General features: G+C 46.4%; 1 protein-coding gene across 3 annotated transcripts in view; it reads left to right on the top strand.

Annotated features, from left to right (window-relative positions):
* The window catches only part of CAMSAP3 (calmodulin regulated spectrin associated protein family member 3), a 529,863-nt gene extending 525,236 nt beyond the window's left edge, over positions 1-4,627 (top strand). For all 3 annotated transcript variants that reach the window (XM_069603871.1, XM_069603873.1, XM_069603872.1), the window contains one exon: positions 284-4,627. In XM_069603871.1, the coding sequence (XP_069459972.1) occupies positions 284-586 (303 nt within the window). In that variant the 3' untranslated portion in view covers positions 587-4,627. The remainder of the gene's footprint in view (positions 1-283) is intronic.
* The last annotated feature ends 22,869 nt before the right edge of the window (positions 4,628-27,496 follow it).

The following is a 27,496-nucleotide window of genomic DNA, read 5'->3' as shown; positions in this document are numbered from 1 at the left end:
AAATCCAACCTCCCAGCTCACTCTTGATTACTTGGCCTATCGAACAGTTCTGAAATAAATGGCATGATGTGACTTGGGGGGGGGGGGGGGGGGGGGACCATGATGAAGTTTGTCCTGTATGTTGAGAAGATCATTCCCAGTAGATGGCCAAAAACCTTCTGTTAAACCTGGTTCTTTAATGATGGATATTGAGAATGATAGGTATTTCCTGACTGGCGCTCCGATGTGCCTTGGACTTTGTACGCGACTTTAACCGCTTTCTTTTTTCTCATTGTCTTGGCAGGAAATGGAGAAGAGCTCTGGCAACCACTTCCTGATCCTCTTCCGAGATGCCAGCTGCCAGTTCCGAGCAGTCTACAGCTTTTCCCCCGAGATGGATGAGTTCACCCGCTTGACTGGTTACGGGCCAAAGACCATCTGTCGCAGCATGATCGAGGGGTTCTACAAGTACAGCTCGGATCGCAAGCGCTTCACGCCCATTCCCAGCAAGACAATGTCTATGAGCGTGGATGCGGTCACTATTCAGGGTCATCTTTGGCAAACCAAGAGGCCCACCACTCCGAAGAGACCAGGAACCCCCAAATAAAGCAGCTGGTGGAGCAACACAGGCACTACCTATGTGTCTTTTCAGTACCCAGTTGATGGCCTATATTTGGGGTTTGGTGGACCATCCCTAGTGACTTCAGAAATGCTGATCCCTTTGCTTGAATCTCAACCCAGGCAATTCTTGCATTTGTAGTCTATTTTTGTAAATCGAAGGTGTACAATTGCTCCCAAAATGCTGGAATGTAATAGAAATGCAGAACGTGGCACCAAGTTGTTGACCGGTCTGAAGTCTGCGGCCTTGCATGGACGACCTTGTTGGCACCAAGACCAACCCTGCGATTGGACACAATGGAGCCTATTCCGGACCTTGGAATTGAAGCAGCCAGGGTACCTTGAAGCTGTGACACATTGTCACATGTTATTCCTGCCAGGACTTAAGTGTGGGAGCGATTTAGCTCACTTGAGTCGCTCTTAGGCACGCGATTATGTGTTAAATGCTTCTCCTTTGACAGACTGTGATACCAGACTTCATTGAATGTACAGGGAGCGATGGAAATCCTGAATGATCGGTGTACATCCATAGATTTTTTCTTTTTTTTTTTGAGGTGGTGTGGAGGTGACGAGAGGTAAGGGAATTGGCAACTTATGGAGGGAGTGCGTCTTTTGTTTCACCGCTCAGAATGTAGACTGTTCCCGTTAGTCGCAATTAATGAAGCTGGCCGGGCTGAGAGACTTAACTTGTGGGGTCAAGATCTCAACATTTCTGCATCTTTTGATGGACCTCTCGCTACCCTATCTTCCTGCAGAGACTACTGTCCTACTGGTGATGGAACCAGGCAGCAAGGTGGCTTACCTGGCTTACACTAAAGTGGGATTCCACTAGACAATTACAGATCATTATCCTGCCGTCATCTCGATCTGCCGGACACACACTGCGACAATGTTTCTTCATCCTGCCCTGCCAGTTGCTTTTTCGAATGAAAGTTATATTTTGCAAACAATTGCTGCCATGCCCATGTGTAGCCAGGAGACCATGGCCCATTCACAGAGGCCCTCTGGGTCTCATCTAGAGAGGCTTTGGCACTTTGTTATTTCAGGAGAGGGGAGCACATACATGACTCGTCTTATCCGGCTCACTCGTGGCACCCCCCATACCTCTGCTTAAAGTGGATTTCTGTGGTGGGGGGGGCTTATGCAGAGAAAAGGGAGTGGGAGGTATAGGTATTTATTTTAATGTTGCCCGGCAACAAAAAAATGACTTTACAAAATGAAAACGGTACATGTTTGAGTTAGTGAGAAGTCTTCTGTTGGTGTCTGACTCCGCAGTGTCTTGGCATCGTCCTTCCAGCAGGAACTGGACAGGTGATGCTTCTCAGGCCGCGCAGAGATGCTGCGTGCGCAAGCCAGTCCTGGGCTTTGATATTCTCCATACAGTGTGATCTAGAACAAATGTCCTGCCCTGGTAAAGGGCAGAACCGGATGCCCTTTTGCACTTGAGGAGAAACGAGGCCAAGTATACTTATTTATTATGTTCTGGGAATGGCAGATCGCACCCTTTGATTTCTGGCCTACATGTACTTCCGTGTTACAGTGCAAGGTCAAACTTTGCAAATGGGCCCAAAGAAGGGGCAGGTTAGGTGTTTAGTCAACCAAAGATCACCGGATTAAAGTTGGCCTGTGACCTTTGCCTCAGACGAGCTCTCCAAAGCAATGACCATACACAGGACTCTGAAGTCTCCCCATGCCATTGGCGAGAAATTCATCTAGTCCAGTTTTTTCTTGGAACTCTGGGATTTGTCGTCTACCCTTCTGATTTTAAATTTGGCACTTTGTCACAGAATTCCATGGACAAAAACAGGCCTGGATGGCTTTCTCATGTAAGGCATTGCTAAACTTTAGAGCTGTGCCATATATGCAGTAAGCCGCTCACGGCTGTGCTCGGCAGCCATTTTGATTTTGCCACCAGATTTGAAAAACGGGTGATGAAACCTGTCACCAGAAAGGCAGCCTTGGTCCTTCGGGCCCAGATCAGTTGCTCTTAAAATGTTCGGATCCTGCAGGTGTGGGGTTTTCTGATTATCGTCTACAGAATGTGAGGGGTAATAAATTTACTATGTTTACAGTGGCATACAGTGAGATTAAACTCGAGGATTGGAATTGGTTTTCCCCATCCACCTTGTTCAATGTGGCATTCTGTACCTTTTGTCAATTTTGTAATTCTGCTGAATTATAATCCACTCTAAAGGGTGGCAGATCCAGACTTTGTGGGTAGTAGTAAAAGGTTTCCCCTAAGTGACCCCCAAACAGAATGTTTGTGCCTGGATGACAAGTGAAGTAGGAGAAATGGTAATCGAGGATTGGCTGATCTTTCTGGGTGCAGTGGCCTTCAGCCAAAACTTGTCGGCGCCACCACCCCTGCTGCTGTGCCGCTCTGTGCTCGCTTCACCACCTGTCCTTGGAGGTAAGAGGATTGGCAAATCCAACTCGGATGGTGAATCAGGTTGTCCCAGATCTGCCTCCAATTGCTAGCCAATGTTTTCGGACCATTGTCACATGGAAAAGTGTTCAATTGATGTCTGCGTGGGCCTGCAACCGTTGACTCTCCAGGTGGATCGGACGGCAACTCCCACCTCTCCTAGCCAGCAGAGTCCATGGTGCGGGATCATGGGACTTGGTGCCCTAAACGTCTGGAGAGCCACAGTTTGCCTTAGACGGCAGAGGTGGGCTTCCATCTCAAAAGCAGCAGCCAATGACACTGGCTGGTGCAGGATTACCGCAGCACCCATAAAGGTGCTAGGCACCAGTTCTCGCCTCGCACACTGTTGGTACACCTGCTCACCGTCCAGAATAAGATTTTCAAACATGTGGATACTTTCTGAAGTAAATGCTCACTTGATTTCCATGTGTGTGGCCCTCCATATGCTTAAACTGTACACTGCCGACCCTCAAACCCATCTCCCACATTAATACAGCACACGTGTATGATAATTAAATTATCCCGTTCCATATGAATCGGAAGATTCTCAGACAGGCCTGTAGACTGGGACGGGCAGTCTCATTTCAGGCTGAGCCTGGCATGCGACTTGGTCTCCTCTCAGGGGTGCCGGCCTGTCGGTGGGATTTACAGTTGGCTTCTAACCAGGACTGCTTCTGTTGTTGGAGGGTCCATGACCATAGCTATGCTCTTTCCAGGTAAACCGAAGAATTATGTCCACAATTAATTTAAGGAATTGGAGCATTTAGTGTGCTGGAGCACTAGCAGCTTGGGGCTACCCGGGGCACCCAGATACCCTGCACCTAAAATAAGCTATCCGTCCTTAATGAGATGGCCCTGTCATCATCGGGTTCGTTCCTTTTCTGTTGTCCACGCCATCCCTGACTGACACGTTGAACAAAGTAGTGTTCAGCCATACGCTACCTCTTACTCAAGTGCTCCTCCTCTGATGTGACTGGAGGTTAAGTGTTGGCTCTAGTGTGGGAAGCTGGGCTTAGTGTGGATGGCATGGGACTTGAAGCTTTCAATGGCGGTGTGATCCTTCGCCGTTGGAATACCAAAATTGTTTTGTTTTTCTGTTGTTTGTTTCAACTGACTTTCTGAGCCACGCCACCCGCCATCTTTGTTTTGGTGCTTCAACAATGGAACGAGTGGAACATGTTCTCTGCTTCGGTGAAATGGGGGACAGATCTGCACAGTCCCCTCCCCGTTGTGCAATGTGTCTGCCCTACCAGGCACCAAGCTGGATAATTAAGTCGCTGCAGGCCATGCCACAACTTCTGCTTAGGCACGCATTTGCACTCTAGAATATGGACTGGCATCTAGAGCTGTACAGATTATATATATATTTTTTTGTTCTGTGTCATTGTTGACGCACAAACTGCCATGTGAGCTGCAATTGATTGTGTGAGGCAGAGAATTGTCTGTACATTTTTGGATCATTAAAATCACTTGGTTGTGGGGGTGGGACGACCTGATGTCTTGTATTTATATATACATATATACATATATATATTATATATATATTGAAGCTATTTAAATGATTTTGCAATTATTTGTATATAAAAGACCACTGATTTGAATGAGCTCCATTTGGTCACTGTGCATTATTCTAGTGTGGTCTTGTTGCGCTCTGATATTAACCCTATACATGCCTATTGCCTTTCTCCAGTTCTGTGTACAGTTGATGTAGGCACTTGCCTTACCACACACTTTGCCATTTGTGTGGCCCCATGACATTCTGCCAGGAAGATCTTGCTTGATCACCATGAGGGAGAGATTGCAAATGAAATGATGAATTGTCAGTGTAGGTACACGGTCGAGCTGAAGAAGGTCTCAGCCCGATACTTTGCTGCTCACTATCTCTGCATTTTATGTTTTATTTTTTCTGGAGTGAGGTGTTTAGTGAGGAAACTAATAGCTTTCCTGTTCTGCTGTGGGCTGCCACCCGCCCGAACCATAGCAGACTTGGAATCTCTCTAACCCTACAAGTTTGCCTGCAGTTTTGGTTGGTCCACAATTTCTGGTTTAGCCTCATGTTCCCAGTCGCAATTTACCCGTCTGCCCTCTTTAAAGAAAGGAGGGAACCATAGTACAAGGAGAGATTGGGTCAGAATGACATAGGTTGATGTTCCCTGGAAGAGTCTATTGTGTGCTTAAAAAGAATGTGTACTTCAAAATAACACTCGTACACTAAGGAAAAAATAAGGAGTGTTGTCAGGAGAGCCGCCTCCAAGCACTGCATTCCTTTGGAAATGCTCACATTGAAGCATCCTACAGACCATTGCTTGTGTCCCCAGGGCCATACTGCTATCTTGCCTATGAAAGTGGGCATGCACACCCGTTTGGGGGTGGAAGGTGCAGGGTGCACAGGCCATCCCAGGGTCACTTCTGAGATCTAGGACGCAGGTGCCGCACGGACCCCGTGGTGCAGCAAGGCATGCACTGTTTACACCGAAACAAACCTTGATTCAATCATTGGCTTGCTCTACTTTGACGTGCTGCTTTATCACATACGTGTGGGTAAGGGCTTGAGTTGACTACCTGCGCGACTCAGGAGCTTGCGAGAACCGGAAGAGGATCCAAAGGTAGAATCCACCCGTACCCTGCATACTATATATTACCGTCAAGGACAGTTAAGGATTCAATTCAGAATTTGTATATAATGCACACTTCAATTAGCGGGTCAAACAAAATGCATTCAGACAGGTCATGTCAAAAATAGCAATTTAATAGTGAATATTTTTTTTTTCTCAAAGCAAAGTTCTCCGTTCGTCCAGTATCAAAGGCTGACGCGTTTCGAGGAGGAATCCTCTTCTTCATGAGCCTAATTGGACTGTAGAGAAATATCACATAAAAGATACTATAAGTGTATTACAAATGTTGTCAATCAATACATTAAGTTCAAATGCAGAGACTCATCATTATATGGTTACATGTAAGTGCGGTTCACATCACTATAGCACAGCATATGTATCAAGTCATTGTTCCCAATTTCATTTAGATCCAGAACTAATTAGTGATCACACTGCATAATGGTTCAGAATACATCCAGAGTATCCCAAGGGCTACGCGGCACAAGAATATGAGGCTTCAAATGATGTCCTTTCATCGAGATAATGCATAGAGGGGAAACGATAGTGACTAAAATATTTTAATCTATATGTGTCAACTAATGTATGTTGACGCAGATACCTCTCATAGTGGTCGAGGAATTCCTCTCGTCATTGGGAGGAGTTACATTTGTCTTTCATAAAAATTCATCAATTTGCACCGCCATGAGTCACCATCTAGGAAAAAAGGGCATCGTCTAGTCACTTAACTTCACAAATTCTGTATGTGTTGCCATTTACTTCACTGTAGAGTCAGTCAATGGTGTATTTTACATGCATAGCATGTGTAACCCAGGAAGAAAATAATGTTAAGTGGACTCACCGCAGGCGCGGTGTCACCATCCACTTGCAAAGATGGCGATTTTCAAAAGCACTACTAGGAAGGTTAACCAATAGTGCGCCGTTCGAAGTATGATTTATAGTCGGCGTGGATTACGGCAACTGTATAGGGCAACAGCATCTGTCAGTATTAATGGACCCTTTACATGAACCACATATGGAAATGAGCGTTGTGTTGTGTGCCCATTGCTTGAGAATTACTCACCCCCATGGGTTAATTCCTGCGCATCAAGGACTGTTGAGTTGAGGATTTCTAAATGTGAGCCGGCAAAAAAAATCACCCCGTGCTTGTGGCGTAGCGCGATGATACGGTCGACTACGCGTGCGTGCTGAAGAAAACGTACAATAGAGTAACTTCTACTATCCGATCGTAGGATCCTCATTTATGGAAGTAGAGTCCCAGTGTGGAGACGTGCAGCCTACCTGTACTAAGGGTGAACCATCATCTCTAACTGGGGTTGCTGTAGTTTGTGTAGGTAACCATGGTGATGGCTGCCGAAGCGAGCTGATGGTGCGTGCTATAATGTATAGGTATTCAAGACCTCATGGGGTTGGGGTCAGTGTCAGGAAAGGGACGACTACATGAATGTAGAGCCAGGCGTCCATCTTGGAGTGGAGTCAATCATTCATAGGCATGCAGCTGCATACTTCTGAGTGTGCAAGTGCCCCTAATGAGTGCACCATATCTGCAGATAATTTGATTGTTAAAGGTTCGAATTTTAGTTAGACCAGTATACCCTAATAATGGTTAGTCCACATTCAATTTGCTCCTGAATACTGTAGCATGCTTTTTACAATACCTCATGCAGAATGTGGCATGTGTGCAAATTAGTCCAAAGTACCGTCATTCTGTGTTATGGGTGTTAAAAGTGCTGTCTCCAATGCAGTTTTAAAATCGCACAAAACCTATTCATTTGTTCAACTCAAAATATGTTGATGCGATGTTGCAATGCATTTGGTTTCAGAATTCCTTTAGACTTGATCATCAGGTGGTGATCACATGAAATGAGGAACAAAAATCGCACGCAGGAAACTTGTTTCCGTGGGAAAATAAGGGAATCTTCCATTCGTTGGGTGAAGGAAGAATATGCATGGAATCCCGGTCAGGGCGGCCATTTTGGAGCCAGATGCATGGCTCTGTAAATAGACACATGAAGGTACGCATTGAAACTGATCCACCACTCTAGCCGTACTGGATTCTTAGAAAATGTATGTTGCTCACATAAAGTGTCCACATAATCTTTTCACAACATTTGGCATAAGGAATCAAACTGGCACCCAGTGAGTTTGAAAAATTAATTTCCAACAATGCTACAATTCAGAATCGTTTTCAATGAATTCTGCTGTATTTCCTGGTGGCAGATGTATGCCTACGTGGCATTCTTTGTTTATTTTATTGACTTAAGTTTGATAAAGAAAAACTTTTTGTCACAAACTTTCATCATTACATTCCGACATCAAAGAAAAGAAATAGAAATAGAAAAAAAGAAAGAAGGAAACAGACATAGACTGACGTAAAATGAAACCGCTTTCACGCATCTCCTCTTTGGTGCTACATACGGTCTTTGTCCACTCCCCTCATCAATGGAGTCACAATCGTCGGTTTCTTGTGTCTCGTTTCCCCTTTTCTTTTCCTTTAGCCTGAACCTCGCATTTATATTTGTGACCTCACAGACAAATTTCAATCAGCTCCGCTGAACATGGGAGGATCATATCCCCGATTTTGCATAACTCCATCATTCAGCCATGTTTCCGTTTGGAGCAAAGCGCGCTAAGTGCAACGAACGCTGGTTGGCGATGTTGGAGCATTCAGTTATCAAGTGTTTTATTGATTCCGTCACTGTCTGACAGAAACGACAGATGTCGCTCTTTGTTGCTGGGTCATTTCTTTTCATCAGAATCTCACGTGTATGGCAAAGGTTAAGTCGTAGTGTCAGGAACTGATTTCTATGATATTGCGATGGGAATTTGGTAAGATGCTTTGGTAACTCACCTGCTTTTTGCGAAGACATTCCCAGGTCTATGGCTGTCGACAATGAAGCTCTTGTATTAGTGTTGATTATCCAATTCCATTGACTGAACTTGACCTTTGCCAGTTGTGGAATATGCAACACCAATGACATATTTACATCCGCGGCTGCTAGAATTGACAACAATTTCTCTTCCCAACTATTTAGCAAGGAGGCTGATGGGTCGTTGCTTTTGTTATATAAAATCAAGTAGGGTTTTGCTCCTGGTGTTAATCTCCTTTTTTGCAGCAAGGTTATTGATTTCCACAGTACTAAGGAATATAAGGAGTTGAGTCCCAGCTCGTGACGAATTGCCACCATTGAGGCACAGTGTAGTAATTTAAGAACTTTGCACCAAAATGTGCTTTCAAGTTGAATCCAGAATTTGGCGTCGATATTCCAACTTGTTTCACTGCCAAAACATACTATTCGAGTCACTTTTTGGGTATAGAAAGTAATTACGAGCTGTAGTGAAAACTTCCCGTATTTTGCGTGCAGTTTTGCTCCTTGTAATCCTAAGATTTTCATACGAGAAGACACTTCATTTGTCCAGCTCCACTCTTATGGACATATTAAATACAACCCTCAAATAGCAAATTGTGTCTGATTTGAACAGGGATTTGTTATTCACTTTCCACGTGAATATTTTGTTCTTAGTGTTTGTTTTTGGACCCATTGCAATGACTTGCGACCTCTTTACGTTTATAGTCAGCTGGTTGTCTGATAGATATGTTTGTAGTGAAGAGAGCAGTCTTTGAAGGCCAATTTCTGTGCTGTCTAATAAGCCACGTAATTTATGCTGACGACGTGGTATTAAGTGATTTCCGTTTACTTTCTGGGGGAAGGACCTTGTTTGTGTTAGAGCTGCTGGAAGATCAACTATAAAGAGTTTGAATAGTAAGGCAGCCAGGGGACAGCCTTGTTTCACTCCCTTTGTAGTTTGTATTTCTTCTGTTAGATCCCCTTCTGCGTTTAAACGCACTCGAATGCTGGCAACCCCAGTTTTTTAGTTTTTTCCAAAGGAGCTGGCGGTTGATACTGTCGAATGCTTGTTTTAAGTCGACAAATGCCAAAAACAGTCTTCTGTTTTATAGCATTCATTTTGGCCAAGTTTAATAGCACTAAATTTAGTTCCACTCCGACACCTTTGGTAAATCCTGTTTGTCTGTTATCAGATAACTGTGCGCCATCGGCCCATATAGCAATTTTTTTTGGGAGAAGGTTTTTTGGGAGAAAGTTGGCAAATATTTTCCCCATGGTTTCTAACAAAGCAATGGGTCGGTAGTTCTCCGGGTCGTCACGGCTTCCCTTTTTGAAAACTGGTACCACCACAGCACTAGTCCAGGAGACAGAATTTTTTTTTGTTAGGGCTATGTGCTCAAATAATACTTTAATGAATTGTGCCCAGTTTTCTTTGTTTGCTTTTAGCATGTGATTTGAAATACCATTGGGTCCTGCGGCTCGTGATGTCGTCAGTTTCTGGATAGCGAATTCAATGTCTTCGACTGTTTCAATCACATTCCAACTGCTCGCCTCTACCAAAGGGTCGGAATGCTTGTTGTCATCATGGTTGTTAAAAACTGCTGTGTAATGCTTTACCCAGCTAGCAGCATTCACTCCGTTTGATAGTGCACTTATCTGGTTTAACTTTCCAGAATTTATGATTTGCCAGATGTTACGACTATCTTTTTTAATTAGTAAATGAAGCATCAATTTGGCTTGTTCTTGTGCTCGTAAACTATTAAATGATTTCAGCCAATTGTGGTATCGCTGTCATCTTTGCATCATCAACAGCTTTAGATTTTTTCCGACTGCTTTCTTTAACTGCTTCAAATCCTTTTGTAGCTGTTTCTTTACATCATATAGTACTGGGCTGAATGGGTGCATGTTAGAGGTGATTCTTCCCTTTGGCTTGTTTATGCAAGTGAATTTCTTTAATAAGGATACATATTCTACTTGCTTATTCCGCTTCTGTGTTTGAGTATAGTCAGTTGTTAAGTTATCGATCTGCTCGCTATTTATCCGCAGTCGTTTTTGAGCATTATTGATGCTTAATGGGACTGTTTAAATTCAGAGCCGATTTTTGTGTGTATTCTCCCACGATAGCACTAACGGCTCGTGATCGCTTTCGTTATCGAGAGATTAGTAATGTGGGAATGAAGATTTTCAGAAGCCCAAATATAATCAAGGATTTTTGAGATGTCTCCTCGGTGCCACGTGTCTGCTGCGGGGATATCGCCACTGATGGAGCCGTTCAACATTACAGTGTCGCAGCATTAGTTGATACTCCCATTTGGTACCTCGGTCTGCAAAATCTGATGGACATTTGAACTTCTCACCTGGATTTCGTCTTTTTGATTTATAGAACCATGTGTAATTTAGGTCTCCACACACTATTATGAATGGGTTGACAAAGGATGCGTGGCATTTGTTTATTTCCGTTATTACTGAGTCTAGGAAGACGGACTCCGAAATCATCGCAGGGTTCCAATATGTGTTTATTAGCAGTAGTTGTTGTTTAAGTGATTTTTCATTCTGGACGTCAACTACTGTTTGCAGAGTTAGGGCCTGTATGAACAAATTCGGGTTTTGGATGTTTAACATTTCCCATCTGGAAGAATTCTTTACCATAGATAACAGGCCAGAAAAAGGACGTCCAAACATATTTTTACCTGCCGCATTCAAAAATGTTACCGTGTATCCATCACATGATGGTAACTCACGTAACCATGTTTCTTGTAAACAGATGAAAGAGCTTTTTAAATCTTGTGTGTCGCCATCTTGAAATAGGTGAGCAAAACCACGGGTGTTCCAGGATGTTAGTAGTTGGGTCATACCTCTTGACCCTGCGTGATCCTATACATGAATCTTAGCATCTTGTGTTCTAGTTGGGTGGGCAGATTGATGTTTCATCTGTTACCATAGCACGTCTCTTTTGATGTTTGAGGATCACTTCTGCTTATGCTCGTTTGAACCATCAGCAGCAGATTGTTGATCATCACATGCTGTAAGATCGAACCCAAAAAACAATAGATCTTCTTTTGCTTCTAGGAATGGTCTGGTTAGATTCTTTGATTTCATATGTAGAACAACCCAGTCTGATCTTGCTTCTGATTTATATTCGACAATTGCTATGTCGTCTGATCTTATGTTGTGTAGTGCTGGAACATAATGTAGCAGCCTCATTACATTGGCTCTGTTTAGAATTGAATCGCTGTCGTCTTCTAATATATTCTCCAGTTCCATTTTCCACCATCTGGCTTTTGCCTGTGATTGCGACACAATCTTTTCCCTTGGTCTTTGTTGCTTTAGTGTTTGTGATTGGGCAGTTGTGCATTTTGGATTACACTTTAGAGGAGCATTTACCAATGCTTCATGCAGTTTACTGCTTGCATTTAATCGAGCATCGGCAGTGGTGGAGTGTCTCTTCTCACTAGCTGCTGGTCGCAATTCTGGTTGCCTCTGCTCCAAGCGACTGCGCTACATGATCTTTCTTGTAGTCATTTTCTGTCTTTTCTTCTCTGGGTATTTCAAGTTCGTCACCCACAGATGTCGTATTTTCGGGGTCAGCATCTTCGTCTATGGTGTAGGTTGATAGATCGCATAGATCTATTGAATTATTTATAGCAGCATCGTCTGAGGACATAGTGTCATCACGTGCACGTTTTTAGGCGGGTTGTCGGGTTTCCACTGTTGCCTTCAGAAGGTTTAATAAAGGATTTGTCGCCTTGTATAGTTTCTCTGTTTGCAAAGCCACTTTGCTGCTTCTCATACTTTTTGGTCGAAGGGGCGTTGTCAAGTTTCGTATAAACTTTTTTGCACCATTTGTACGGGGGCGTTTGGAGGCCCCTTGCCCTTCGTTTGCACCACTTTTGGTGGTTTGCCTTTTTGCAGCACTGTTTTGACAGTTGGTGAATTAATTGATTTGGCCAGGCCAGAAAAAATCCCAAAAGAAGCGATTTGTTCCTCTGATGTAGCAGAGCTCTTTTGTTTCAACTGAGGGACAAAATCAACTTCATTTGTAGATCTGATTTCCTGCGTGGCTAATGCCATCTTCGTAACCGCATCTTCCGGTTGCAATCCAGGTGGAGTGTTGGCACTCGCAGCTACAGCAGCCGCGCATCCTTTAGTTATTGGAGCTTTAGCAATGGCTCCTTCATTGGTTATGAATGTTAAATCACAGATCTCAGTGCCTCTATGAACCACTTTTAGAGTCGTTAATTAATTTGTGGGCACACCACTTGTAGATTGTACCAAAGGTTTTCTTGGTTGGTTGACCAATCCTGAGTTGTTGCAGTGTTGCTGGCAGGTGCAACTGGTTCTCTCATAGCAACCTAAAGGCTGTACCGCAACATTCTGCCTGATCCACTTTGTGCATTCGACAATAGCTTCGGCGAGGTAAAGTTTTTCATGGGCCTCACGCTTAGTTATTTCATTGAGGCGCGAGTGCCATTGCCGTGAGGTTGCTGCTTCCAAATCAAGTCGGGTGATTAGATGTTAGTTTAATTTTTCCATAGCTGAGACTTGAGTTCTGGTCTTGCAGTGCGTCATTCACTGATTCATACAGTTTCATAAACAGCATTAAATGGAAGTAGCCGCTAGAACGTTGTTATGAATATGTATGCCTGCGGCTATGGAAATGTTCTCTTTGGAGTTTGGTGTGTCTTCAGGAAGGGGGTATTGGCAGTCTGCTGAGTTTCGTTGGAACTTGGCATTTACGATTCTCCCCATGCCATAGGTTCTTCGGCACATTGTTCAATGGTCATTACGAGTTTACTGCCACTGATTTCTTGACAACCATCTGAAGTATCTAAGTTGATGGGTCGCACTGTAATCGACGGGTTTTGTAATGAGACAGCTTTACTATTAACACGTGTTGATTCTTTTGTCAGTGTACTCACATTTCGTCTGTTCGTGAGTTGCGTATCTTTTTTATTGAAAAAAAATTCTTTTAGTTGCTCTCTCCTTAGAATAAAGTTGGCCTTTAACCTTTCGGTGAGCCGTGTTTCACGGGCCGCCACATCGAAATTTGCCGCAGCGTTTGCTGCAGTGCTCAACAGGGTCCTTATTAAAAGTGCATTTGCCAACTCTGCATGTGCAGTTCTTTTCTTCACTTCTGGCGATGTTGATTCACGGTCTGTGCTGATTGCTCTCAAATCGACGGCAAGTTCTTTAGTATTAAGACCATCTTTCTCTTTCTGGTAGGTTTGTGAATGCAGTTGTTGATGCATTTCCTTGTTCGCAACTTGAGCAGTGAGGGCTGACTCAGCTGCTTTCAGTCTCTCTGGTGTTTTGTGGTTTCTCGAAAGCTCTTCTACTGAACTCGACTGGATCTGATGCTGATCGAGGCTCACCTGTGGGACCAACGAGGACGACACCTCGTCAGAAGGAGACCTTATCGCTAATATGTCTGCATCAGTTATGTCGAAGGAAAAGGTTGTCTCTGAGGCATTTAGGTACACCGTAGGTGGAGGTGGTGTAATTTTTTCAAATTGATATACTTGCTTTTCAAGTGTTGTTAAACTTTTGCCTTGACTTTCTCATTGCCTCAACAAATGATCACTTGTTACAGACAGGGAAATCGAGGTCAGTGCTTCAATACATGGTCGAGCTGGATCTATTCCTGTGGCTATTCCCTGCATGTGATTTTCCCTTTTCGACGTCGATTCACTTGGTGTGTTTAGTGTATTTAGTGTTAAGATGAAAATACATGCTTGCTCAACGGGTTTTTGTTGCTCGGCAATGACCGCGCCGCCAGACAATCTGTCTTGGCTTATGGCAGTCTCCTGGAGCTTAGTAATAGACGGGGGGAGCACCGGACGGTACACACAATATGCTTACCTTCAATTTGGATGAAGTTTTAGATTGCAGCCGCCGCAGCTGCAACAATCGGTTGAGCGTGTGTGGTCCGACCCCCGTTAGTGACACTTCAAAATCATTGGCAACAGGCTCCATTGCGCGTTCTGCGGCATCCAGAGGCGGACTGGGCTGACTGGAACTCAGCACCGAACTCTGCTCCGGAAGTTTTTTGTAGGCAAGTTGAAAAACTAAAGACACAGGGTCTAAATGCTGTCGCTGCAGCTCCTCTCACGGAAGAAAGGTAAATGGGTCTGCACTGAGGCTCTGACTGGGCTGACTGGAACTCGGCACCGAACTCCGCGGCATTCATGAGCAAGCATTCATTGTAGGAATATTATTCTTTAAAAAATTCATTTTAAACAGAATAGTTTAAAAAAAATGTTTTAATTGTGTGTTCAGCGTGTTTTCATTTTTTTTTTATTCATTCCGTTCTGTGACCACCATGTAGAGCATGACTGTAGGACAAAAGCAAACTACTAGTGCCATCTCTTGTCCAGTATAAGGTAGCAGAACTTGGATTTTGCCTGCTGCAAATAACTTTTAATAGAAAGAACATGCAGTTGTGCGACGCAGGCCCGCAGGAGACGCTGGCTGATTGATATGTAGCATGCTGCGCTATGGCCACGCAGCATATCCTTTAAGAACCGAAGCTCAGACTCTCTGTGGCAAAGCCTGCATAGGTCAAGGGTGCAATATTGTGCAATGCAGGGCTAGGGACCAAGAGTGCGAGCGTGTAGTATAGCCGTCAACCAGCAGCGACCGCAAGGTAAGAAAGGTGCGGGCAGAGGGAGCAGTCAAAACTGGGTCCTACTAAACTGCCCTTCCTCGCACATTCTACTATCGTTAAATGTGTCGCATCTTGCACCGTCTCTGCACTTCCTTTAGGTTTCCCCTTTGTGTTTTGTGGTTTCTGGTGCTGTTTCTCTTGCATTTCCCTTAAAAGTGATGTGTTCCTACGCATGCCTGTTAAAATGCGTATTGTATCCACTAGGCCACTCTTTCTCCCCCTTTTTAGGTTGTCTCTGATTGCTGTTCGTTCCCCTCGTTACTTTTTTGTCTACTCTGCTTTCTCCCCATTCTAGGTTGTACTGAGAGGCGTCTCGATCCACTTGTTTGTTTTTGACCACCAGGCTTTCCCCCCTCGCAAGGTCCTGCTCTGTTGTCTCCTGTTGCTCCATCCGCTTCTGTCTGTGTTCCCCTCAGTTGACACGTAGCTGTTTTGCCCATGCTGTGCTTCTTTTGCTTGTCTCCCGTGCCCCCCCTTAACCCCACCATGTGCATCCTGTGTGGCATATCTCTGTGCTGTGCTTCTTTTACTTCTCCCTTGGCACCTCTTACCTCTCCTGCCCACTCTATGGTGCTCTCGATTTCTCCCATTTTCTCTAGTTGCTATTCTATCTCTTATCCTATCCCTCTCACTAAGACTGGAAGGAAAAAGCTCAAGAAGGCCTCCCTGATCTCCAACCCAGGCCATCCCATTGCTGACACCTATGCCAGTGCCTCCTCCAGACACACTCTCGCCGACATCATCTGTCGTTCCTTCTCCCGACCTATAGAGCCGTCACATGGTCACAGTTCTCTTCCCCTTCTTCAGCCTCTCCCATTAAATGTGGCACCTAGTTGGAGGTCCTCATGGCCTCCTTCCTATCCACCAGTCACCATTAATGTCTATCTAAATGGCACTTTCATGGTCCAGGGCCCTCAGCCCAATCTCCTCCTCTTTGATAGGTGTCTCCCACGTCTCATCAACTTCCTCCCTTTCCCTGCTACTCCCTGTTCGTCCCCTGCGGCTCCTCTGCCACCTCCCTAGTCAACCTCCCTGGCTCCTTTGCTTTCTTCCACCTTTGCCATCTTTCCGGCTCCTTTGCCACCCCCGTCTTCCACCTTTCTGGCTCCTCTGCCACCTCCTTCCTCCACTGTACCAGCTCCTCTGCCACCTCCTTCCTCCACTGTACCAGCTCCTCTGCCACCTCCTTCCTCCACCGCACCAGCTCCTCTGCCACCCCATTCTTCCACCTCTCTGGCTCCTCTAACACTTCCAGTAGGTGCACCTCTCTCCTGCACCGCCCCTCCCCCAGAAGTCTTTCAAAAGTGACAACCTGCTCCACGTAGCTACTCTTGTCTCGCTCTGCCGTCAAACACTCCTCTGACATCTGCCACCTCCTGGAACACCTGAACCTGGATGTTCTTCCTCTCACTGAAACATGGTTCTAGGCCAACTCTGTCAGGAGTTTTGACACTCTCCTCCCAGAGTTCTACAAGCTCCTCTTTCCGAGCCCAATATGTCCGGTGGGGGTGTGGACCATGATCTTTCCTGAGTGGATTCCTCCCATCATTCCCACTCAGCCTATGCCACCTTTGAATGCCTGGTCTGCAGGCTCTCTATCTTGCCTGGCTTCTCTCTGACTCTGGCCACCATCTACAGGCCACCTGGTCATGTCCTCCTCTTCCTCCCTGAATGGGCTGAACTTGCCTCTTTTATCTCATCATTACCTCTACCTCTTAGCTTCTCCTCTTGGATCTCAACCTCTGCCTGGTCTCCCCTGAAGCCCCCTTCTCGGGGCTTTTTTTCCACAACCTATGCGACTCTCTCCCTCACCATTCTACATTCTGTTCTGACTCACTCAGCTGGCCACACCTTGGATGTTCTCATCTCCTCAAACATCCCACCTCCTATGCTGTTAGGGGTGTTGGGATACATACGCAGGCCTGCACAGGCCTTACTCATACAGCACACAAACACACAGGACTTGCTTTCTCAGTTACACGGCCCGGAATGACGTGTCTTCCGCCCGATCTTTATTAACACCCCTGCCACGTGGCTCGGGTTTCCCATCCTCGCATGACTGGGCCCAACCTGGTGATACTACAGTCCTCCCAAACTTAGAATACTGAAACAACACAACAATCTAGGTCATTGTCTCGTACTGCTTCTCTTCGGCATCGGACCTCTGGCGGTAAATCCCTTGGATCTCATACCCTCTTAGCCGGCATGATGGCTATGGTCTCTCTCTCTCTCAGCTGGTACCTCAAATGGCTTCTCTCTGGTTCCACCACTTTCGGGGAGCTTGAGGCAGGGGTGTCTTCTCGAGGGTGTGAGACAGTCTCATGGCCAGGTCGTGGTGTGGCATTGTCATCCTCTTTCTGGTTCTTCAGGAGGTGCTCGGGGGTCGAGGGGTGGAGGGGGGGTCTTGCACACTTGGCGTCTATCGCTGGTTGCTTTCTCCACAACGTTGCTGGGACTTTTTGGAAATGAGACACATTTCTCGTCACCACCTCTGTTCCCCGAGCAGCTGTTATCATGGTATGGTTGGCAACCTGAACAGTCCAGGGGTGCGATTCATATGGCAGTATCATTTTCTTCTGGGGTGCTCTGTTCTTCACAAATACTGTGTCCCCTGGTTCCAACTCCCTGTGTTGTGTCCGTCATGTCTGGCTTTTGTTTTTGTTGCGCCTAACTCCATTTTCCTAAACGAGGGTTAGGTCTGGGTCCCAATTTTCCCGGCTCGGGTGCAGCAGTAGTTCAGCTTGTATTGGCTTCCTGAACATCAGGGCTGCTGGGCTCACTCCAGTTGATGAGTGCTGGGTTTTTCTATGCGTACGCAGGAACCTATACACTGCCGTCGGCCACGGTTGGTTGTGGTCCTTTGCGATGCGTATGGTCTTGTTCAGGGACTCCATAAAACACTCTGCATCGCCGTTGGCTTGCAGCCAGCATGGGGTGATCCTTTTATGATTGATGCTCAGATTGGCAAGGAATTGCTTGAGTTCTTGGCTGGTGAACGGTGGGCCGTTATCGCTCTTCAGCTTCATGGGTATCCTGTGTACTGCAAATACCTTCTCGGGGCTGTGATGACTGACTCTGCGTTGTGGATTTGACATGCTCTACTTCCAGGTACCGGCTGAACTCATCAACTAGGACTAGGAGATGCCCTTCCCCAGCGATGGTACAAAAGTCAATGCTCACTGACTCCACCTTGTGTGGCTCCGGGCTGCGCTGGTGATTGATTCGGCGCCATCAGTCTTCTTGACGATAGGCACGCTGCACAGGATTCTACTAGTTGTGTCACGCGTTGTTGCATTCGTGGCATCCACATCCTTGATTTGAGGTATGCTTGGGTTTTTACGATGCCTTGATGGCCTCCATGAGCTAGTTTCAAGGCTCTTTCTTCCAGCGAGGTAAGCAGGATGATTGTGTCCCTTCAGAACAGTGAGTTCATGGTGGATGCCAAAGATCAATTGTAGTTTCTCTTGTGCTGCAGGTGTGCACTACAATTGCAGCTAGATATTTCTTCCAGTCTCCGGACCGGATAGCTTGGATTGATTCGCTGCATGCAGGTATCTAATCTTGTTTCGTCCGCTATCTTGTTCAGCATGATTGCTCGAGGGCGAGCGCAGGCAATCACGTGGCACATGTGCTCCTCTGTCTCAGTTGCATGCTGCTCTTTGTGTTTAGTGGCGGGACGCGGGTGGCCTGATAATTAATCTGGCATATTGTCCGTGCCAGCTCTGTATTCGATATCAATGTTAAACGGCTGCAGTTGTAGCATACACTTTTCTAGTCATGCTAGGGGGTGTGGGGCAGATCCCTTGAAATTCGGGCAGTCGGTTGTGATCTCTAAACACTTTTGCCGGCTTTCCTAGTAGGTATACTCTGAAGTGGTGGCAGCCCCATAGGATCGCTAACGCCTCCTTCTCAATGTGTGCATAGTTTTGTTCAGTCTTTCAGTGTCCTGCTGGCAAACGCAGTCGGGTGCATGCTGCCATCCTTGACTACCTGTGTGAGGACTGCCCCTTGTCCTACCGGGCTTTGCGTCCACTAGGAGTTCCGTTTTCCGGTCTGTTAAAGAATGTAATCTTTGTAGTACTGGATAACAAGTCTTTTATATGTTGGAATGCTTGTTGGTGCTGTTCTGTCCACTCCCATTGCTGTTCTTTTTTCGTAAGCTCCCTCAATGGCACTGCAAGGGTGGCGGGATTGGGTATAAAACTTACACAGTAGGTAACCATACCCAAGAAGCTTTTTATTTCGGATGCTGATGTGGGTGCTTTGGTGCTTTTTATGTCACTGACTTTGGCCGTGTCCGGCAAAACTCTGTTCAAATTGAATATGTATCTGAAGAAGCTAGGCTTGCTCTTGTTGAATTCTCATTTTTCAGCGTGTAGGGTCAGTCCTGCCTCCTCTAGTTTGAGGACAGCTCATGGTGTTCGCTGATTGTAGTGCCATATATTAGTATATCGTCACTTGTTGGTCCAGCAAGGCCGTGGAGTACCCTTCAGATTTCTTTCTGGAATAATTCAGCTGCTGATGATATGCCAAAGTTTAGTCACTTTTATCTTCGGAGGCCTAAATGGGATGAAAACGTGGTTATGTATCTGGATTCTTTTGCAAGGCGCAGCTGGTGATAGCCTGACCTTAGGTCCAGCTTGCTAAATACTTTGGCACCCGTTAGATTTACAGTCAGTTCGTCAATGGTTGGGGAGACATGGCATTCTCGTCCCTCATGTCAATACATATTCTCAAGGCATTGGGTTGTTGTGGCTTTTGTGCGACAACCATCGGTGATACCCATGGGGTATTATCCCCTGTTTCTCCAGCTTCTCTCGTTCCTTCTCGACTGCTTCTCTCATATGGAAGGGAACTTGGCTATGTCATACAGCCTTTGGTTCGACTGTCTGGTCAATGTGTAACTTTGTTCTTCCACAGAGGCATCAGATCCCTTGAAATACTCAGTGGTGCTTCACAAGGAGCTCATCTATCTCTGTCGTGTTGACGCTGAACGCAAATTGTATAAAGTGCAGTTTCTCTGCTGTGCGGCAGTTTCACTCGCCTGTCCTGGAGCATTGGTTTTGGGTCCAGATTGTTGTATGTGTGGATGGGCATGACGTTTACTGTTGCCCCCGTATTAATGACCACCTTGGTGGGCTTCCGTCTGATAGGATGGTGCAGGATGGTAGTTTGTGATGTTTCTTCTTCCCGCATGGCCTCGTTTTGTGTGGTTTTATGGCGGCGATCATGTGTACACGATGTTCTTTCCCTCTTGTTTTCTTCCTCCTTTCTTTTCCTCATCTGTCTGGAGATGTGCTTTCGTCCGAGGATTCTTCTATCTAACTGCTGCTGGCCATTCTCTGCATGCTGTCCATTGCTCTGGGCTTTCCTTTTCTTTTTTTTTTTTGTCAAGGTGGCTTGTGGTGTTGATTTGAATCTCTCGGGGTTGAGGGATTTAGGCAGACAGCCGTAAAGTGGTTCAATCATTTGCATTTCCGGCATGTTGCACCCCATGCAGGGCATGGCTCGCCCCGGTGCCAGGGGCAACTGCACCACTTGCAGGTGTCGCTACGTCCTTGCGGGTGACTAGGCCTCATGCTGTTGTGGTTCAGCTTTTCATCTTGTCGTGTGTCGGGACGACCTCGGACTGCTGCAACCTTCTCCTCCTTTAGGTGGTTGTCTAGAGGCAGACATTTCATTGTGGCTTCCATAACTGCTACTTGGTCATGGTGTCCAGTCTAAGTTTTGAATACATAGTTTTGAAATGCAATACTTTTGAAACAAAAGGATCGAAAAAAATGTTCGAATGCTTTTTTATAATGTATTTTTTTTTGGGTTTAGTATAGGAAAAATTAGTGGTTTTTCCCCAAAGAACAGGGGTTAAGGGGTGGACCCCCTAGCGGATGGACCTTTTGTTTCCAAAGTATGCATTTCGAAAATATGTATTAAAAACTTTGACTATAAACTACTTGGTCATCAGTTCATTCTCAATCTTCCCATTGATAGTATGCGGTCTAACAGGATGTTCTTCTCCAACAGTATTGCTTGCTGCAGTTTCTCGGAAGACAGCCCGTTGATAATTTGCAGCCAGATCGCAAAATCTTCATTGGGGAATTCACACCTGACCGCCATTTCTTTTAGCCTGGTGTGAAAATCGTTGATTGTCTCTTTATCCCTCCGGTGGGCCATGCAGAAGTGAAATCTCTCATAGTTAGGGTTGAGCTCTGGCTTAAATTTGTTGGTTAGCGTCGCTTTGGCTAGGTTGTACTTGTCTGCTGTCCCGTTGTTTGGAAGAGTATTGAATAGGTGTAGCGCTGCAGTGCCAATGTTTAGCAATAGAAGCGTACATTTCCTTTTCTCTTTTGTGATGTCGCTGGCTACTAGTTGGAATTCAAATTGCTGGATCCATTTGCCCCATCGTGGGCTGCCCCTGTGGTATATGGGTTGAATGGTTTCATGAGCGTTGTGTTGGAGGTTTCTTGACTCTCTGGGCCTCATTACACGGATGGCGGTAAGGGTTTACTGGTACCAGTATTTTACCGGTACCAGTAAATCCTTACCGCCTTACTACAAGGTCCCTTTGCGGGTTGGGGAAATTAACGCCTGCTTTTTGCAGGCGTTAAAAACCAACCCGCAAAGGGACCAGGGAGCTAATTATGGTACCGCAATTTGCGGTACCGTAATTAGCGCCTTCACCCATTCCCATAGAGCCCTATGGGGCAAAAATGGGAATGGGGAAGGGCAATGGTGGAAGGGGGGAATTACCGCCCCGCCAATCTTGGAATAGAGCGGTAATTCCCCTTTCCACCAAGGCGGTGCCGGTATTTTACCGGCATGAACCATGGCGCTAATATCGCCATGGTTCACCGCCATCCGTGTAATGAGGCCCTCTGTTCTGAGAATACTGTCCCATCTTGCCCTGCTGCTGTCTCTTGAGGGGCTGGCGTGTGGGCTTGTCATGTTGGTTCACTCTTGAGGAGTCTAGGGCTTATGGTTTCGTGATATGGGCTTCTTGCAGCCTGTTGGCGTTTTCGCCAGCACGTGTGCGCACACGCACTCCTGGGTGATTCTCCACGTGGGCTCTGGTGACTGCTGGAGTCTGCCTCTGCATGGGCTGCTCCGGGTTGACACTGTTTATCGTGTTGTTTAAGCAGGCTTATGGCACTAACGTTGGTTAGGGCTGATCCCTGTTGCTGTAGCGTATGCATGTCTGGAGATGCAGCATTTGGTGAAATTAGCAGCAAAAAAACTTTTCTTGTGTGCACTTATGCTTCCACAGCAAGCCTTCTGTGTGTGCTACGCAGTCAGGCGAGCCACGCCTCGTGTGCCTGGATGCTGTTGCCTTGTCCTGGGCAGACCACGTGTCCTGTCTCTGTCTGCACTTGCTCAACGGATCTTTCCATTTCAGAGTGTTACAAATATAGGACTGATTCTGGACACCTGGAGGTATGGGGAGAGAGATATGCCTCGCAGTGTCCTGCTGTGGGGAGAGGCTAGGCTCACACGCCCGGTGTGAATTTATGCAGGGCAGGTTTGGGCATCCGCTCATCTCCTCGTGCAGAGTCGGCTTTGCCTGAACTCCTGACGCCATGGGTTCCTCATAAGTTTGCTGCGCTTGATTCCTTTTCCTCTCGACTCGTGTTGCAGTGAGGACGAAGATGTCAGCACTGCAGGAGCTTGCCCGCCTCGTCTCCAGTGTTATGTTGCACCTCCTGACCTCCTGTGCTGTCAGGGGTGCCTGGATACATACTCAGGCCTGCACAGGCTTTACTCATACAGCAAACAAACACGCAGGACACGCTTGCTCAGTTACTCGGCCCGGAATGACGTGTCTTCCGCCCGATCTTTATTAACGCCCCTGCCACGTGACTTGGGTCTCCCCTCCTCACGTGACTGGGCCCAATCTGGTAACACCACACCCTCTTACTACTCCACTCACCTGGACTGACCACTTTCTCCTCTCATCTGAAGCTTCCTGCCTCCTCGGCAAAGCCGCACCCAGCACTTCCACCTTCCTTCGCAAACATCTGTCCTATGAAGCGAGTGTCAGTGGCTGCCTTTGCCTCCACCTTCTCCCCTGGCCCCTCCGGCTGACTCCAACTCTGACTCAGCCCTGTCCATACTTCATCTCTCTATTTCGAACACCCTGGATATCCTTGCCCGTCATGAGGATCCGTCTGAAGCCTGCCGCCAAGTACAATTCTTGGTATGACTCCAATTTAGCAGCACCGAAACACAAGTGCAGAGCTGCTGAGTGGAACTGGGGGATTTCGGGCACACCTTCTGACAAGCTGGCCTGCCACCTGCTCCAAAGGCAATACAGACTCCATCTTCTCTAAGAAGAGGGTCCACATTAAAGCCTGCAGCTCTGCGGCCACTAGCAATACAGTCAGACCTTTCAAAATCTACAAGGAGTTAGCCAACCCTCCTGTAGTCTCTGCCTCTTCTATACCCACCCAGGCCCTCTGTATGGCTCTGGCTTCTAAAACCCAGGAAATTCGGTCTTCACTTTCCTCTTCCCCTCATCTCCTTCCACCTCTCATCAGCCCCCTTTGGCTGCCCCACCTCTCTCCTCCCTCTCACCTATGACAACCAAATGCTGTTTCGAGACCAGTCTGATCCATGAAGGCTTCATCCAAACTGTTGATCCTCTGCTCCTTCAGCACCATTAAGGACACCATTGTTTCTCTCACTCCAGCACTGGCTGATTTATGTAATCACTCCTTTGCCACTGGATCTTTCCCCTCTCTTCTCAAGCATTCCCTTGTGGACCCTATCCTAAAAAGACCTTCTGCTGACCCTTCCTGTCTGGCAAACTATTGCGTGATCAGCATCGCTCCTTTGCTGGACAAACAAGAACCTGGCTATCTCCCAGCTTAGCCTCCACTCTGAATCTTTTGGTTGTCTCCATTACCATCAGTCTAGCTTCAGAGCGGCCAGAGGCACAGAAACTGTTCTGAACACCTGTGAAGATCTGCTCTCAAACCCTTCTCAACTACAACTTTAAGATTATAAACAAAGCCCATTTGGGGGGCTGGTGCAGGGGTTGTAATTTCCACACCCAACAAACTGACTTTCTCCAATGAACAGAATGTCATACACACTAATGAGTTACACTTTAGACACAGTCCGTAGACATCCTAAAAAATAATTTTTGAGTCTCTTAGACTAAAGAGCAAAATATTTCTATGTATACCACTTTCTTTCCCGCTTGGATTTCTTTTCTTGCCACTTTCAGTGCTGACTTCTTGGCCATCACGTTTGTTTTGAGCACTGGGTCTTCTTCATTCCAACACACTTTGCCTATCCTATCCATCTCTCAAATACTGGATATGAGATGTTGAGTATTGAATTTTGTATATTATTGTGTATATATTTTTCTGTTTTCACTCCTTGAAGTGTCTTTGCACTATTTACTTCATTTATTTTTTGGTATAAATGATCAGTAAAAATAACAACCTTTTCAGTACACTCTATACTCGTCATTCGTCTGTGTGTTCCCTTTGGCATCCAAATAACTGTTTGTCTGAAAGAAGCACTGTTTAAATTATAGGTTGTTCTAATAAGGTTTTGAATAATTTAACCACCCTGTTATCAACCTGTGGCAGCAGTTACTTGTTTTCTGTTGATCTGCTCTCTAACCTTAACTCCAGCTCGCCTTTTGTCATCCTCCTGGACATTTCCTCGGCCTTCAACACAGTCATGCCATCCTGATTAATGTACTTCATGATAACCTGGGCATCATGGATCAAGCCCTGGTATGGCTGATCTCCTCCCTCCTGGACAAACCCTCCCATGTCCAGATTGGGTCCTTTCTCTCCACCACCTCTTGCAACACATGTGGTTTCCTCCACGGCTCTATCTTCTCACCCTGGCTCTTTAATGTCTCTCTGGCCACTCTAGACCTCCTGATCTCTACCTTTTCTCTAACTTTCTGTGTGTCATCCACAGAACACTGCTCTTTCAGGCTACCGTCTGTGCCCTCCCCTTCACATTCCTGACTGTAACTGCTATTCAGGCATGGTGAACCTTCAACAATCTCTGCCTTAAGACTGAGATCCTTCTGATTGGGACCCCTGCTGACGCTTTCCCTCTCACTCATGCCACCCACCCTGCACCCTCTCCCCTCACCCTCCTGTGATGCAAAAAACCTTGGTGTCCTCTTAGACTCCACCCTCTACCCCTCCTCACATCACAGACCTGGTCCACTTCCAGCTGCACCTCCTCGGAGGTATTCTCCCTTTTCTCACCTTCTCCCTCCGAAGCTCACTGTCTCCAGAGCTCTGGTTCTCTCCAGGCTGGACTATTAAAACAGCCTCTTTAGCAATCTTGCCAACTCTCTGCCCCCTTCAGCTAATCCAGAACAGGACCGTGAAACTTGCCCTTGCCTAAAGCCCAGGGGCTGCATCAATCCAGCCCTGAACTCCCTCCACTGGCTGCCGGTGGCTTCAAGGATCCAAAGACCCTCTGCATCATCCACAATGCGTTCAGGGGGCAGGGCTCACACTATATTTAATTCTCTTCCTAAATACCTTCCTTCTAGAGCCCTCTGCTCGGCTTCGTCTAACACTATGTGGGTCTGAGGTTTCTCCAAGCAGAGTGTGGGGGGAGATCGCGTTCCTCTGCAGGTGCCTCCCTCTGGAATGGCCTCCGTGCCCCTCTCGGACTTGATCAGGACCTCCTTAAATTCCATAAGCTTCTCAAGACCTTCCTTTTCTCCTCTGCCTGCGCTTTCTCTCTCTCCCCTGCTAATCTATCCTCCTGCTCTGACTACTCGCTGGACTGGCAGCTTGGTGCCCTCTGAGTCCTACAGGGCACCAGGCACCCCCTTACCACTGTCCAGTCCACCTGTACTGCCCCCCCCTACTGTGCTGCCTGGACGATCTTCACTTCCTGTCTGGGACTGCATCAGCGTTTCCTGGCCTTCGTCGCTCTTACTCAGAGCCTTGCTGCCCTGTGCACTAACCCCTTCACCTGCATTTCTCCCTGCGCACTTGCATGATCTGAATGACACAAGCGCTAGTAGGATTTATTTTTTGTCTTGTCCTACCATTGTGCCCCTGCCCTTGTCTTGTTGCACCTTGAAACACTTGTGTATATGCTCATTATAAATACCAAATCAATAAAATAAACCTATGGCATCAGTTCATTTCCTGTACCTAAAAGGCAAGATTACATAATTTCTGCCTCCAGGTGTTACTGTCCTTTTCACAGGAGAAGGAAGAAGGGTTGTGTTTGTTTTGCTTGTATACTTCCTTCCTCTAGTGCTGATATTTGCTCCATGCGAGAAAGGGTGAGTGGGTGTTAGTTTTTCATTTGCACATTTTCAATCTGGGACGATCGCTGCAAGGCAACGTGTTTGCCTGGGAAGCAAGAAATTACAGAGCAACACCAGTTTGAATCCTGGTCCTGCGCTTAGAGACTGGTTTCCAGTATGGAGTGTGTTATAAAAGATCAATCTACTAAGAAGAAAACATCAGAAGCTTTCACTTAGTCAGCTGCAAGTATTTACAGCAAAAGCTGTAATTAAATATATATATATTGGGGAGAAGCTGGACCCCCCCCCCAGGGCAGTGGGGGCCCAGCAGCCATACCCTCGCCAGCTATGGGAGGCCCCAACACCTCCCATATGGCCCCCAGAAATGCAACAGAGTCCCAAGCAGGCAGCAGCATGTTTCAAACTGCATTTATTTCTGGGCAGCAAAAAAGAAAAAAAAAACACAGAGCATCGTGCACATCGCGAGTGCAGGCGCCGTCTCCCCCGGGGCTGGCTTGCAAGCCAGCTTTGTAATCACACTGCAGGCTGACCTCACAGAATTGGATCAGCTCCCAGAAACCTATCTCCTCCTGCTATTGGCTGCTAAGTGGTAGGTTACCTATGTAGCCCTTATAGAGAGCCTGATAATTGGATATTAACCTTTTGCGTCAGTGGGTTGATTTATCTGTGCCAGCCCCCATTATCTAATTCTACCTTGTTGCAATATGACCTTGTTCCCATAACATTTTAGCTGAACAAGCAGTTCGCACCTGGGCTCTGGGCGCTGGGCTGCGCCATTCTTGTTACAATTTATGTTTCACATGTTGTGCGAGTCCTTGAGAAAATGTCTTTCTTTCCCAGAAAGAAAAAAAAAAACACACTGGGTTGCCGTGATTTATTCGCATTTGTGGCAGTCTTATCTTGAATGTGTGGCCTTGGCAGTTCGGGGGTTTTGCGAGGAATGTTTGTCTGCAGAAAGCAATTTTATCTTGAATGTGCGGCCTTGGCAGGTCGGATGTTTTGCGAGGAACATTGTTGAAGGCTCCCGCAGCCAGTGTTCAGTGAGTGAAATGAACTTGGCTGTAATTTTCCTGAAACATGGCTTTACAC

Source organism: Ambystoma mexicanum, chromosome 3q, assembly GCF_040938575.1.
Source record: "Ambystoma mexicanum isolate Mex_15411 chromosome 3q, UKY_AmexF1_1, whole genome shotgun sequence".
Classification (NCBI taxonomy): domain Eukaryota; kingdom Metazoa; phylum Chordata; class Amphibia; order Caudata; family Ambystomatidae; genus Ambystoma; species Ambystoma mexicanum.
The sequence above is the reverse complement of the archived record's forward strand: the minus strand, read 5'-3'. Positions and strand labels throughout refer to the sequence as shown.